The sequence below is a fragment of the Mustela nivalis genome (assembly GCF_964662115.1).
Source record: "Mustela nivalis genome assembly, chromosome: 1".
In the NCBI taxonomy this organism is placed as follows: domain Eukaryota; kingdom Metazoa; phylum Chordata; class Mammalia; order Carnivora; family Mustelidae; genus Mustela; species Mustela nivalis.
The window spans coordinates 190458610-190474248 of NC_139020.1; the positions used below are offsets into that span (position 1 = coordinate 190458610).

Consider the following 15639-nt stretch of genomic DNA (forward strand, 5'->3'; position numbering starts at 1 on the left):
CAAGCAGGAGCAGGGAAAGGAAAGAAATTACCTGAATGACTAGAAGTAAAGAGACAAGATTCAGAAACAATACCACTATTCTGAGCTAGTGTATGGGAAAATGATGGAGCAATAAAAAGAAACTGGTAAGTCAGGAGAATGCTCTAGTTTGAAGGGGAAATTAAGCTTTGTACAGAGTAATTTTAAGGGGTTTGAGGACAGGGGAAAGCATATAAAACAGGTGCTACCAGAAACTTAATTGAATAGGGTTTTTAAGCCTAATTTCCAAAAGAACAACCAAGACTTTAAGAAAAATAGTTATACTCAGTTCCCACAACTTGCAAATCCCCTTTTTAGGACTGAAGAGTGGGATCCAGACATCTGAAGTTTCAAAAGTTCTGCAGATAATTGCGGTGCCAGGTAATTTCTGGGTCAAGAACCCACTTTTTAAAAGAACAAAAGTAGACTGCCATGCTATCAGAAAGATTCTCTTAGTCACCCCAGCAAATTAGGCACAGCCTGTGCTCAATCAGCTTTGTGATTTTCCCTAGCAAGCTAGAAAGTGGAAGAAAGTAAAGCTTCTGGTGAAAGTTACCAAAAACTAGGAATGAGCAAGGACAGCAAAGCCTAAAGTCAAGGGGTGGTCTAGCAGTTAGTGAAAGTACTTTTGAAAAGGCCAATGATAAGTTCCAAAGGACAGACAGGTAAAGGAGCTTGGGGCTGAAGCTACTGTGAAAGAGGGGCAAACTTACAGGCAAGAAAGATGATACAAATGACTGGCAAAGGTTTTAGTAATAATAGAAGGACCTGGCCTTGAGAGGGAACTCCATATACACTCTATCCATGTTCACACAGAACATCATGCTGCAATGCAAACACTGAACATCATACCATAAACCTTGAAGCAGGTAATAGTATCATGAGTTCCATCCTATTAGATGAGCAAATTAAAGTTTAGATAGGTTAAGGAGAGGTAACTGAGTCATGATAAAATAAAAACAGCGGTGGAAAATAAGAAGGTTACCAGTTTCCAATCGTCATATGAAGCTTCTGGATTAGGAGGAAGGTTGTCAAAATCTTAATTGAGATAAGGCGGTAGAAAGAACTTTCGTAACATCGTGGAGGAAGATTCATGACATTTTGAAATGTATTCAACCAGTGTGTACCAGTTTGAGTGCGGAGATTCTACAATGAAGACATGCACTCTGGCTGCTCTTGCATAGCTGATAGTTAGTGAGGGAGGCAAACACGTAAGGGGGAGTGCCATGTGCAACAGGGACATGGAAAGGCACCTTTTCGAGCCTAGAAAAGTTTCTAGCCAAAGGAAAAAGCATGTGCAAGGGCTTGAAGACCAGAAAACACAAGATCTATTGTGGGAAACAAAAGTAACTAAGGGTAGTTACTGAGGAAGATAGCACTGACTGCTCGTAATAGGCCCCTTGTTCACAGCAGCTTACCTAGGATCAGATACTGGTGAAGTGGACTTCAGTGATGAACTGACTGGAGTTATACATCAAGTGACTGCAATTATATGTCAAGTTTATAGAGCTAATGGTCCCAAGCTTTGCAGCAGAGGATTACTGTAATATTATGTGACCCAGGAAACTCATGCCCTGTCTGAGCAGTTTGTGGATTGGGGAACAAGGAGTAGATAGCCTTAGGTTCCTAAAGCCCCCATTCCAGAAGGATCTGATAGGTTGCCTTTCTGTCTTCCTCATTTCCTTAAAAAGAAAAATCTGTCAGAAGATCATCCTATTTGTTTACCATGATATTTTACATCTATAGGGCAGGTTATTTGTACAGTGAGTTTTCTCACTGGGATCACACTATATGAAAAGCCAAACATCAAAATCAGCTTGTTTTGGAGAGGTTAGAGTAGAAGAGTCACTAATATGAATGGATATGCTCAATGACATCATGTGTCTATCACCTTTTTAACAAAATCATGATTTTATACACACATACAAAAAGCCTTTTTTATATATTATATATTCTTTTTTGAAATTTCCTTTTATAGATAATTTCATATAAATTAAAAATATATAAATGACACAGATAGTGGAAGGTTTTTAACAACTGTCTTACTAACCCCCACCCTTTTTAATTTGGCTGTCCCTTCTTTATTCTTCTCCTCTACCCTACTCCAAGATAATTCACAATAATGACCTAGTTTGCACTCTTCCATGCTTTTTCCCCATGGTCATATAATCAAATACAAACATATACATGTATGTGTATATTTACAGGGATTGGTGAGACTTTTTAAAATAATGAAATTAGGGTGCCTGGGTGGCTCAGTGGGTTAAGCTGCTGCCTTCGGCTCAGGTCATGGTCTCAGGGTCCTGGGATCAAGTCCCACATTGGGCTCTCTGCTCAGCAGGGAGCCTGCTTTTCTCTTTAAAAAATAAATAAATAAATAAATAAATAAAATAACGAAATTATTAATAGTAATTCTTTCAACAGTATATCTTATAGAAATCTCTGCAATTGATATAAATCTAATTTACTCTTTTTAATAGTTACACAATGGGCAATTTTAAAATTATGCTTCGTTTTTTGTTCCATATACAGTGATGCAAAAAAAAAATCCTTTTATACATGCTCAAACCATTTTTGTCATTTCTAGTGTCTAATTTTATATTCTTACTATAAATGTATTCAAAACCACTATGTAGTAGTTTTGCATTAATTCATGCTTGATGTAAATAGTATTACACCACGCACATCCATCTGTAATTTACTTGAGATGTTTTGAGATTTGTCCTTACTGATACATGTAAATTTAGTTCATACACTTTTATACCTGTATAGTATTTGTGCTTTTATTCTATTTTTATTTTTAATTATTTATTTATATTTTTAGAGAGAGAGTGCAGGTGTGGGGGGGATGGGAGAGAGAGAAAAATCTTTTTTTTTTTTTTTTTTTTTTTAAGATTGTATTTATTTGTCAGAGAGAGAGGGAACACAAGCAGGGGGAACAGCAGGCAGAGGGAAAAGGAGCTCCCTGCTGAGCAAGGAGCCTCAAGTGGAACTCAGTCCCAGGACCCTTGAACCACGACCTGAGCCGAAGGCAGACACTTAACCGACTGACACCCAGGCATCACAAGAGAATCTTAAGGGTCCCTGCCCAGCGTGGAGCCCGACACAGCTCTTGAACTCGTGATCCTGAGGTCATGACCTGAGTCAAAATCAAGAGTCAGACACCAAAGTGAGCCCCCCAGGTGCCCCCCTTTTTATTCTAATTAGAATTATTTTACTTAGTTTTTTCTATTCATTCTATTTATTTAGAATTTTTATTAGGAAACTCCTAAACTTCATCAAATGCCTTTTATTTTCCTCTCTCTTTTTCTTTTCTTTCCTTTCTCTTTCTTTCTTTCTTTCGTTTGTTTGTTTGTTTGTTTGTTTCCAGAGTACGGCTTTATTTTGCAGTACAGAAATATTCTGGAGCCATTTTGAGGCAGACATCATTAAAGTGGAGGCTCTGTCAAATCAATACTGCAATATAGCTTGGTCCATTGAAGAATCCACATCTAGAATACAAAAGAAGCTTCTACATTTACCTGGTTTATGACAGATTTCTTTCCCTTTCTTCTCATGAATTTTATGAGGTTAAAACACTGTTCACAGGTTTCCTCCAAAATGAGTCTCAGAGCCTGGAGTTGGGTTAGAATTTCAGGCCCATGTAACCCCAACTTGTGGCTGTTATTATATGGGTAATCATAATATTTGACAGGACACAAAATTAAAGGTGCAGGGAAAATTGAGGGATTCTTCCCCAAATTGTGGAATATTCAATTCCTAATTTCTTTAATGTCAAGAGGACATAAGGCACGAAAAACTGTACTGATCCAGCTCTTGAGCAGCAGAGGCGCACAACTGCAAAGGCTACATTGACTAAAAGATACAAATACTGTATCAAGTGCTCTGTATCAGCGTCACAATGTTTTTTTTACAACTGCTCCTTCACTGGGAAAAAAAAGCCAGTACTGGTTAAACTGAACAGAATATGGTAATCTGCCAATTCTGAATAGCCACTCCATGAAAACAAATACATACATGATATTAAAAAGGGAAGGAATATTTAGTGGTACAGTGCTTGGCAATCTCAGCTTTGATTACAAAAGCAGGTCTTACAATATTTATTTCAAAAATATTATTTATTTATTTGAGAGAGAGTAAGCAAGAGAGAACACAAGCCAGGGGAGGGGCAGAGGGACTCCCTGCTGAACAGGCAGCCCAATGTGGGACTTGATCCCAGGATCCTGGTATCATGACCTGAACTGAAGGAAGATGCTTAACTGACTGAGCCACCCAGGTGCCCCCCTTTTATTAAAATACCACTTATTTATTTGAGAGAGAAAGTAAGTGAGAAAGACCACAAACTGGGGGAGGGGTAGAGGGAGATGGCGCAAACTCCCCACTGAGCAGGGAGCCCAATGTGGGACTTGATCCTAAGACCCTACGATCGAGTTGGTGGTATAGTGGTGAGCATAGCTGCCTTCCAAGACCCTAGGATCAATAATATTGATTTTTTACAGTATACATCATTTGCCAAAAGTTAAGTTTGTCCCAATTAGATAATAAATTGTACTATTGTTAGTCTTCCCCATAGATGTCATTTTTCTTATGTTCATTTCCTCAAAGTCAAACTCAGATTCAATCATCTTCTTACAGATGACTTTAACGTCATCAAAAGTTGTTCTAAAGTGAGTTGTGGCATTGTATGTGCAGGAAATAAAGATCTGGCTTTCTGTTTCCAAGCCTTCTGGCACAAGGTCACCAATGCTAAGAAATTTCTCTTCAATCAGTTCCAAAAGCTGCAAAACTGGTCTGATTTCTTTCTCTGGTTCACTGGTCTCCACAGTTGTACTAACTATGGTGATCATGCCCTTGTCCTGCCACATTGTATACGGAGGAGATCATACAGACATAGATATCTGACTTCCAACTGTTAGTTCTGGGGAATGATGATCTGGCAGGAGTTGGCACCACTGGTGTTCTTGATGGGGTGGCTGAGGATTCGGATAACTCTAATCATCTGGCTCACTTTTTCTACCTGATCTTTGATACAGCTGGGATCACAAATGAGCTGCTTACAGAAAGGAACTTCTCCTGTAATTTCAGACCAATCACTCTTGGCATGATTTCACACCAATCACTCTTCCATTCTGCACAATGATTCTTCAGTTCGTTTATTGAGCATGTAGGTACCACCATAAATAGCACTTAGCCCTGCAGATTCCAGGCTAAGTTCTCCAAGACCATGGAGAGGATAAAGGTATGGGCTTTTGCCGTATCTTGCCAGAGACTTGTTATAAAGTTTAATCCTCTTAATGGTTTCACAACATAGTTCATCTAAATAGTCATCCATTCTTTTTCTTTTTTTATTTAAGATTTTTTTATTTATTCGTTTTGAAAAAGAGCAAGAAAGAGCATGAGCAGCGTAGAGGGTCAGAAGGAAGAGAAGCAGACTCCCTGCTGAGCAGGATGCCCAACAAGAGGCTGGATCCCAGGAGCCCAAGATCATGACCTATGCCAAAGGCAGATGCTTAACGAACTGAGCCCCCCAGCCAGCCACCCCAAACAGTCATCAGTTCTATAAAATGCCAGGGCATGGCCAGTAAAATCTACGATCTTATCCAAGTCAAATTTCTGTACACCTCCCAAACTACAGTCTTCTTAGGATCAATGCCTTCTAAATTTCTGGGAACTTTTTCATCAAAGCTGGCAACACACACTAGGAATTTTCTGAAGTGACGTTTTTCAGTTCCACTAAGCTAGATGCCAGGGCTTCTGTTTCAATGGAAGTAACCTTGTAGATATTTCCTCCCTTACAGACAAAGCTCCCTTCAGTCACTTTGAAAACCAGAGAGCAACAGACCTCTGTATAAAGCAGCATCTTAACCAGCTGACCAATGACCATAAGGAACTTGGGAATTAAGTCAACATTCCAGTCTCTTCTCCCCATTGATGGTAGTGGTATTCCTGGTATTTTAAATCTTTTGTATAAATCTTTCAGAGGTATTAGAGATGAATTTCTCCTCCACAGTACAAATTTCTATCCATGGGAAGAACCTTCTTTCCATGTATTGACATTATACCTGACAGGATATATCCAATCAGGCTGGTGCCCAGCAGGAGTACCTTGTACTCCTCTTCATAGTGGGGGAGGGTAAGGACTTAAGACCCAAGAAAGGAGAAAGCGCAGGAGCCAGAAGCTATAGGGCCAACCTCAAGAACAGGGGAAGTGCTCAGGCTAGGCTGATGGAAAAGGGAAGCCAGGGCTAGAGGTACAAGGGAGCTGGAGAGGAGGGAGGCTGGCTGCCATGCCAGATGAGAAGAGAGAAATCAAATGCTTTTTCAATACTTATTCGTTATAAAGTAAATGTTTTTCATGTAACATTTTTAGGTTGTGGATGACGTTAGTATATATCCCCAATACTGAATCATTTTTGCATTCTTAGAATAAAACCTACTTCGTTTATTCTAGCATTATTTCTGAAGTTAATTTACTAATACCTTAATCAGAATTGTTCATCTATTGTCACAAATGAAAATAGTGCTAGTTTTCTGTTTTTGAACTGTATCTTTATCAGAATTTGACATTAATGATATGCTGCTAGCTTCTCTAAAGTAGATTTTAACAGCTTTCCATCTTTATACATGTTTGAATTATTTAAATAACTGGATTTATCTGCTTTTAAAAATATGATCATATTCAGCTATGAATGTCTCTGTTTCTGGTCAATCTTTAATAACTTCTTAGTCTCTTTTAAGGAAAACAATTTACTCAAGTTTTCTACATCTTGGGATAATTTTGCTAGTACAATTTATTGTAGCTTTTTTCTTTGTCATAGATTGGCATGTACTAGTTTCTCAAAATTCTTTTAGCATATCCTGTATCTGTATTTATGTTTCCTTTCTCATTCCTTATCGTGTATATTTTTGCTAGTATTTTTTTAATGTAATAAGGGATTTAAAGGTTCTGAATTACCTGTTTAGTGTTTGCTGGTTGGTTGGATGATTTTCAAAGAACCGGCATTTGGTTTATTCATCCCTTCTATAGTTTTTTGCTTATTTCATTAATTTCTGCTTTTCTTTTTCTTGTTCTTTTTCTAATATCTCCTAAATGCCAAGTTCCTTCATTTTCTTTAGTACAGAAGGAATTTTTCTTTAGTACAGAAGGAATTTAAGATTTTAAATTTTATTTGAGTAAAGTATTTACGTATTTTGGTATAAAAGTCCTTTCCATATAGTTTAAAATTTCCCTTTTGATTTCTTCTTTGAACCAGAGGTTAACCCATAGTGCTATATAACTTCAGGAGGATTTTCTAAGTGATATAAAGCTTATCACAGTACTGTTTAGCAAAGGACAAAGTCTTTTTCCCTGGTATACACTTAAATAGGTAGCCCTCAGCTAGTGATAGAGCTGTATTCCAAGAGCCCAGGCATACATCAACATTTTGAAGATAATAAATACCGAAAGAAACAACAGTTTAAATGATGAAGAAATTTTTCTTTAATTAATTTCCTTAAAGTTGGCATAAAAGATAGTTAAATGCTCAAAGAAGCCTGCAAGAATCTAACGTTTCTAAAATAATAGTGCACTAATAATAACCCTGAATTTCAGGATTGTCCTCTTAGCTTCCTACAGCATGTTCTAAAGAGTGTCTCTCACAGTTGATGGGAAAGAGTGGGCAGGAGTTTGGAAAGAGCTGTGTTCTAGAACAGTCACCTCCCTGGAGATGTGCATATATGTTAGCATATTAAGGACTGTGAGAGGTCCTGTTTACTTTTGGTTAACTAAGCATTTTCTAAGTGCATTTGACAACCTCATTCTTTTATTAATTAACACCTATTAAATCTCTTTGGGAAATGCAAGCCAAGAAGACATTCCTTGGAGAAAATATGTAATCAAATTCTCTGTCTTCTCTGTGGGTTATTCACAGCTGGGACTCAGTAAGTGTTTGTTGAATGACTTGGTACCAGAGATGGTGTGAAGCACAAATGCTACAGTGTCCAACATGGCTGCTCTTAGTACGGTCATATATAAGGTGAGCTCTCTTTGTAAGGAGTACTCAGTATTTTGCATCAAAATACAAACTTTCTATTTTACCACTGTAAAGGGAAATCACTAAGAATATGACACTACCTGAATTCAAATACCAAAATCTAACTCCCTAAGAAGGCCATTAAAACCTGGTAAAAATAGGGGCGCCTGGGTGGCTCAGTGGGTTAAAGCCTCTGCCTTTGGCTCAGGTCATGATCTCAGGGTCCTGGGATTGAGCCCCGCATCGGGCTCTCTGCTCAGCAGGGAGCCTGCTTCCCCCTTCCCTCTCTGCCTGCCTCTCTGCCTACTTGTGATCTCTGTCAAATAAATTAATAAAAAATCTTTAAAAAAAAACAAAAAAAAATCTGGTAAAAATATACTGCAGTTGCAACACCCAGTGAAAAGTATATAAACATACATGCACATGCACACACACGGTAGCAGCAGCACCACCCACCCACCCTCATTTCCATGTCCACTGTGCAAAATGTCACATACTGATGACTTAAAGCATCACCAGATCAAAGTAAGTTCAGAGAAGCAAAAGGAGAAACCTGTCAACTGGTTCCATTGTCCATAAGACAGCAAAATTGCATACTTTCGGTTCGTATTGATTTAGTTTTATGATCCAGCCATATAATTTCATGGCCATAAAGTAGACAGTGAAGCAGGTAAAGCCAGGAAGCTTCAGAACTGTAAAATTGACAATCAACATTTATTTAGCTAAAGAACTTTTAGTTTCAAAAACTGAGATGTGAAATCTTGTATCTTGATGGGTACTATTAACTACCTACAGAACTCTGATTTTGTTTCAGACAATGTACACACAACTGGAAGGGATAAATCATAATTGACATATGACAATCATGGAGATCCTGATCCCTTCTGCCAGGTAAGTAACTTCCTAGGCTTCCTTGTAGCCATAGATAAGTATGTATGTGGCCACTGGGACAAGAGGAGTGTAAATCTGCTGAAAGAATTCTACAAAAGACTGTGTTTTCAACATAAAAAAAGAGCCATACAAGAAGATACTCTGTCCCCGCCTTGCAGTTTTTGCTTGACATTTGGGGCTTTGGGCTGTAGCCATCCCTCGTTAACCATGAGGCAACAAGCAAAAACCTACAGCAAAAGCGTAAGAAACCAACATGTTAAAAACAGTAAGACCCAGATTCCTGGTAACACCACTGAATCAAGTGAACAAAGTTGGACCTTCCCTCCTGCATTCTTGTTAACAATAAATATCCTTAAGTTTAAGGTCCTGTTGGTCAGGACCTTAAACTGCTTCCCAAACTAGCAGAGGAGTGTCCTATATTTTCATATTGTGATGAAAACTATAAATTCACTTATTAACATTTCAGAATTTAAAACTTCAGAAAACCAATAGGGAAAGTAAGAGATTTTTAGTTTTTCACTGCATATAATGCTGTATTTAAATACTTTTACAAACATGAAATGGTTTATAACATTAAACAGAATTTTTTTTAACTTAAAAAGACAAATAATAGGAAAAATTGATCCATACCCGTACCTTTCCGTGTGTTCTCCGTTACATCTACCCCAAACTGGATAATGTCACCAGAAAGAATTTCACATGGTGGACTTTCTTCAGAGCCTCGACTCAATCTCTGGCTATTTATAAAGGTACCGTTACTACTTTTAGTGTCTTGGAGATAAAACTGCAAAAAAAAAAAAAAGGGGGGGGGGGACAAAGATTAATACTAATCCTTCCAAACCTACTTTAAGAAAAAGGACTTCCACCTTTGCAAACTACTACAGGTGGATTTCTTCCCCCATCAATTCAAACCACTTGTTCCAGCTAAGACTTTCCTTTAATATATAGGAAATTAGAACCTGGAAACCAAGTGATTTAAAATCCAGCTAGACAAAATGGTGCAATCACTTTAGAAAACAGTTAAAGTCCTCAAAATGTTAAACAAGAAGTTAGCATATGACCTAGGAATTCTACTCTGAGGTATATATGCAAGGGAACTGAAAAACTATGTGCTCACAAAAACTTGTACATTAACTTCATAGCAGCATTATTTGTAATAGCCCCAAAGTGAAAACAACCTGAAATGAATGTCCATCAACTGATGAACAGATAAACAAAATTCAATGTATTTGTATTATATTACATTATTTAGCAATATAAAGTAATGAAGTACTTACTGATTCATGCTACAGCATGGATGAACTTAAAAAATAAAATAGTTGCAAAAGACCATGTATTATATAATTTCATTTATATGAAATATCCAGAATAAGCAAACCCATAGAGACAAAAAGCACATTTGTGGTTGCAAGGGGTTGAGATACGAGGGAAAGAAGGGTAAAGGGGCAGGAGACTGGTGATGGAGAGTGATGGTGGAAAATGATTGTTAATGGGTACAAGGTTTCTTTTGTGGGTGACTAAAATGTTCTAAAAACTAAATAACAGTGATGGTTACATAGCTTTGTGAATATACTAAAAACCAGTGAATTGTATATTTTAAAAAGGGAATTTAAAAAAATATATTTTTATTTATTTGACAGAGAGAAAGCACACGCAAGCACACAAACAGAGGGAGGGGCAGAGAGAGAAGCAGACTGCCGGCTGAGCAAGGAGCCCAATCCCGGGCTGGATCCCAGAACCCAGGGAACATGATCTGAGCCAAAGGCAGACACTTAACAGGCTGAGCCACCCAGGCGCCCACAGGTGAATTAAGGGTGAATTTTATAGTATGTGCATTATATCTCAATAAAGCTGTTATTTTTAAGAAAATCCAGCTAGACAAAATTCTAATTCTACCTTTCCATCTCATTCTTTTTAATCTTGTTCCTAGGATATCGGAGTTAAAACAAAGGAAGTGTTTTATTCCAAAGGCAAGGACAATTGGTTTTAGGTAACACCTATAATTAATAGCTATTAATATTAATAGCTTTTTTTTTTTAAAGATTTTATTTTATTTATTTGTCATAGAGAGAGAAACGAGAGCAAGCACAGGCAGACAGAGTGGCAGGCAGAGGCAGAGGGAGAAGCAGGCTCCCCGCCAAGCAAGGAGCCCGATGTGGGACTCGATCCCAGGACGCCGGGATCATGACCCGAGCCGAAGGCAGCCGCTCAACCAACTGAGCCACCCAGGCGTCCCAATATTAATAGCTTTTTGGTATCACAAATGGCCTATCTTCAGCAAATTCTTTGTAATAAAGCAGATTGGAGACACTAGGAACTACAATACTGGAATCAGCTACGAAGCTACTGTTTCCTGGTCTCCTAAAGCTGCCTTTCAACACTCGGGTAACTTCCCTCTTTAAAAAGAGAAGGTGGGAGGCACCTGGGTGGCTCAGTGGGCTAAGCCTCTGCCTTCACCTCAGGTCATGATCTCAGGGTCCTGAAATCAAGCCCCGCATTGGGCTCTCTGCTTGGCGGGGAGCCTGCTTCCCCCTCTCTCTCTGCCGGACTCTCTGCCTACTTGTGATCTCTGTCAAATAAATAAAATCTTTAAAAAAAGAGAGAGAGAGAAAGAGAGAGAAGGGGTAGAAAGAGGCTAGAAAAACCTACTTATGTATCACCTACCTATTCTAAAAGAAGTCAGGAACAGTTGGGATCATGCACAACAGACTTAGAAAGAGAACCACCAATAAAAAGTGATGTACCTTTCTTTTTGCATTTTTCTATACTCTCCAGCCCTACTTATTCTAGCAACAGATTTTCACTGAATTCCTAAGGAAGAATGTAAAGAAGAAAACTAGTATTTATTAAAATATATGTTACACTACCAGACCCTCATTTAATCTTAACATTAAAGCTATGATACAGATATTATTTCCGTTTGTAAATGAGGAAAATGAGGCACAGGCAGATATCTGTGGTCAGGAGGTCACAGAGGTAAGAGCAAGGATTCACATAATAGAATTGAAAGGGCCATTATTCCCCGATTACTTCACACTGACCTTTATGTTTCATTTATACTTCACTCCTCCCACAAACTCTTTTCCAAAAGAAACAGAGCAAAAGAATATACATCTTGAAGAAAATATGAAAATGGCATTTCTTTTCATTAGTTCCTAGATGACAATTTAAAGGCCACTAGGCTGTCCATAAAGGACTTATTCTCTGTAATTCAGAAGAAACCAACTGTTACTTTGGCTAGCAGTTTGTATAATTAAAGACCATTAATGATGAAAATTGTGTTGATATTTTACAAGTCCATTTGAAATTTACAGGTCTTACCATTTCACACCAAGAAGGAGAGGCACAGGTAATAAATACACTCAAGTAGGAACACTTACTCTCACAATTTTTTCCTACCCTGGAACCTACTGTTATACTGTATAGGGGAATTTGGTTTTTATTTCTTAATGAACATATTCATGGGAAATGTGGCAATATCTGGATTCTGGCTTGGTCATTTGTAGTACTACATGCCTTGACAAGCCAAATAAAGGGGTTATACTAAATTTACAGTGTTTTTCCAACTTCACGTTCTATCTAATCCATTAGTGAGTTATGAAGTCATTTTGTAGTCTGTGGCTAGCATTTTGATTTTAAACTTTAAAAAGAATAGAATATAAATAAGACTAGGGTTGCCTGGGTGGCTCAATGGGTTAAGCCTCTGCCTTTGGCTCAGGTCATGATCCCAGTGTCCTGGGATCAAGTCTGGCATTGGGCTCCCTGCTCAGTGGGGAGCTCTGCCAATCCTCCAGCTTGTGTGCTCTCGCTTGCTGTCTGACAAATAAATAAATAAAATCTTAAAAAAATAAGAATATATGAAATGAGTTTCAGTACTGTTAGCCAACTCTGGAAAACAAAAAGGTGTGTATGTATGTGTGCATGTGTTTCAACACCTCTTACATAGCTCTTACATAACCACAAATTTTCAAATTAAAAAAATACAAAGTCCATAGTAACCCATATTCTTTTCATTCTGACACATCTGTATCACTGTCCAAAGCATGGCCTCCATTTAGCGTGATCCTAACATTTATGGTACTTGCTCACCCTTTCTCTACTCTCAACCTGCTAATGGCTTCCAAACACCTTAGAATAAAACCTAAAGTTTTCATGATTATAGCCTATAAGGCTCTACATGACCTTGCTCTTGATTCCCCCTCCAAATTCATTAATTTCCACTACCTTCTACCCTTATTTCTCTCAGCCACACTAACCACTTCTCATGCGCCTGAGCCTCTGCACTTGTGTATAGCTGGACCACACTAGTCCTCTTCTCTGCAAAACTATTTTCAATTGATATGATTTGACTTTCTGTCCATGGCTGTCTTGAAAGATATTAAAAGTCATGTTTCTGCATCTTCTATGAAACAATCTGCTATTATTCAGTATAAACTGTACAGAAGCTAGTCTATCTACAGGTTAGGTTCCTGAAGGTATAAAGAAGTCAATTTGTTTGCAAGGGACTGTGCTTGCAGTCACTGGATGCATTTCCCAATAAGTAGATATGTTAGCTGGTCCTTCAACACTTTTAAATCAGATATATTTTTCTCCTCTATGATGATAAATCTTCTTCTATGAGGCTGCTACTGCTGCTTCTTTTCCTTAAAAGAGTTTTGGCTACTCTAAAATTTCTTTTCAAATACTGTTGAAGTTTTTTGTTTGTTTTTTTGGGGGGGAGGGGGGAGATTTTATTTATTTATTTGACAGAGAGAGGGAGAGAGAGAACACACACAGGAGGAGTGGGAGTGGGAGAGGAGTGGGAGAGTGAGCAGGCAGCCTGATGTTGGGCTCAATCCCAGGACCCTGGGATCATGACCTGAGCTGAAGCCAGATGCTTAACAAATGAGCCAACCCAGGAGCCCCTCTTGTTGAAGTTTTAACTATCTTTATTTCCTAGTAGAGTAAGGAATGGCCAAGTAGCTCTAGTGTTTGCCCTGGCCAACAGGCATTCACTTTAAGCAGGTCTTTTAAGTAGCCCTGAATTTATAAAACCCTCTGTAACTTGTGACCAAAGCTCAATTTACACTGTTTTCAGACTTAATCTCTGATTAACCCCTTGTTTTTCCCTAAATAAATGTTAAGCTCCCAGAAATCTGACTCTGATGGTTGTCCCTGAACTAAAAGGTTCTCCCTGCCCCATCACTTTCCCCATCTCTTGTTGATTCTGATTACCTTCAATGACACTGGCACTACGCTCCACATGTTACATAATTTGCTCTTTGGCCTTCAGAAAGTTCTGGTTGTTCATTCCATAAACAAATACATTTTGCATCACTTTCAACTTTGCTAAAATCTGTAAATACTTTCATTTCCACTATAATGATAGACTTTAAAAAAAATATTTTATTTATTTGACAGACAGAGATCACAAGCAGACAAAGAGGCAAGCAGAGAGAGAGGAGGAAGCAGGCTCCCTGCAGAGCAGAGAGCCTGATGCAGGGCTTGAAACCAGAACTCTGAGACCATGACCTGAGCCAAAGGCTTTAACCCACTGAGCCACCCAGGAGCCCCGATAGACTTTTTAACAAAGATTTTATTTATTTATTTGAGATAGAAGGCGAGTAAGAGTGAGAGAGAGAGAGCACAAACATGAGGAACATCAGGCAGAGGGAGAAGCAGACTCCCTGCGGAGCAGGAAGCCTGATGTGAGGCTTGATCCCAGGACTCTGGGATCTTGACGTGAGCCGAAGGCCGATGCTTAATGCACTGAGCCACTCAAGCGCCCCAATAAACTATTTCCTTCTAACCTTTTCCACACTCATAGGTTTTGTAATATCCAAACACATTTGAACTAAAACTTCAGAACAAAGCACTATATAGTTGACAAGCCATAGCCCAGGGGCCAGAAACTCTAAGCCCACACAGAGGAGTTTTTAAAATGTGAACACAGAATGGATTATGGCTTCTAGATGGCAGATGCTATATCACAGAGTTTTAATCTGCCTGAATAACCACCTAAAATCAAGCAGACTGACTAAAATAGCAAAATCAAAATCCCACAGATAGTATTTGTAACAAAAGTGGGTTACAAGGTATCTACGTGAACCTCAAAATAAAAGTGAGTGAAGAAAACATCAACAGCCACCAGACATACACGAAACCAGCACCTGCACAGGAGGGTGTGCAGAGAAGCAATGGCGCATTTTAGGAACTCAAAGAGAACATCAAAATAGTCATTAGGTATTCACTGGACAGTGTGATGGCCAATTTGAGAAGAGAAGTTGAAAACGGAAAAAGTTTAGCTCAATGCAGTAATAAGTGAGCATAAGTTAAGTTCTGAAAAAGATTGGAGCAGTCGGAGTCATAGAAATTCTTAGACTCAATCTATCAGCAAAAACTGCCTTCCAAGATAGGGCTACACAGTGAGGGAAGTTGCTGGATGTGGAACCAAAACTGACCAAGGCAAGGACAACAGAGACAAAGAAAAGATCCAGATAAAAATGGAGAAGGGAAAACGAAATCATATGTTTGAATATTTTACAAAACAACAGGAGAGGGAGCTCTGTGACATTAGCAAAGTTCTCCTGAACTATGACCCTCTTTTCTAAAAGTTCAGGGAAACAAATTTCACATAAAAATGAGTAACAACAACAACAACAAAAAGTCCCATCCCATACAGTTATTTTAAGGAAAATGAGACTGAAGAACAGAATAACATCCTACAGATAATGAAAGG

At 38.4% G+C, this 15639-nt stretch overlaps 1 protein-coding gene and 1 pseudogene across 48 annotated transcripts in view; both read right to left on the reverse strand.

The window, feature by feature from the left end:
• SLMAP (sarcolemma associated protein) overlaps positions 1–15639 on the reverse strand; it is a 140714-nt gene that overhangs the window by 73990 nt on the left and 51085 nt on the right. For 25 of the 47 annotated variants that reach the window (XM_082738810.1, XM_082738801.1, XM_082738804.1 and 22 more), the window contains exon 3: positions 9558–9705. In XM_082738810.1, the coding sequence (XP_082594936.1) occupies positions 9558–9705 (148 nt within the window). Of the gene's footprint in view, positions 1–9551; positions 9706–15639 lie in introns of all 47 variants that reach the window. The other 22 variants (XM_082738800.1, XM_082738803.1, XM_082738788.1 and 19 more) reach the window with 1 other exon arrangement.
• Positions 4576–5506, reverse strand: LOC309869072 (rab GDP dissociation inhibitor beta pseudogene; annotated as a pseudogene). Its single transcript has one exon. The product of its transcript is annotated as a rab GDP dissociation inhibitor beta pseudogene (transcript).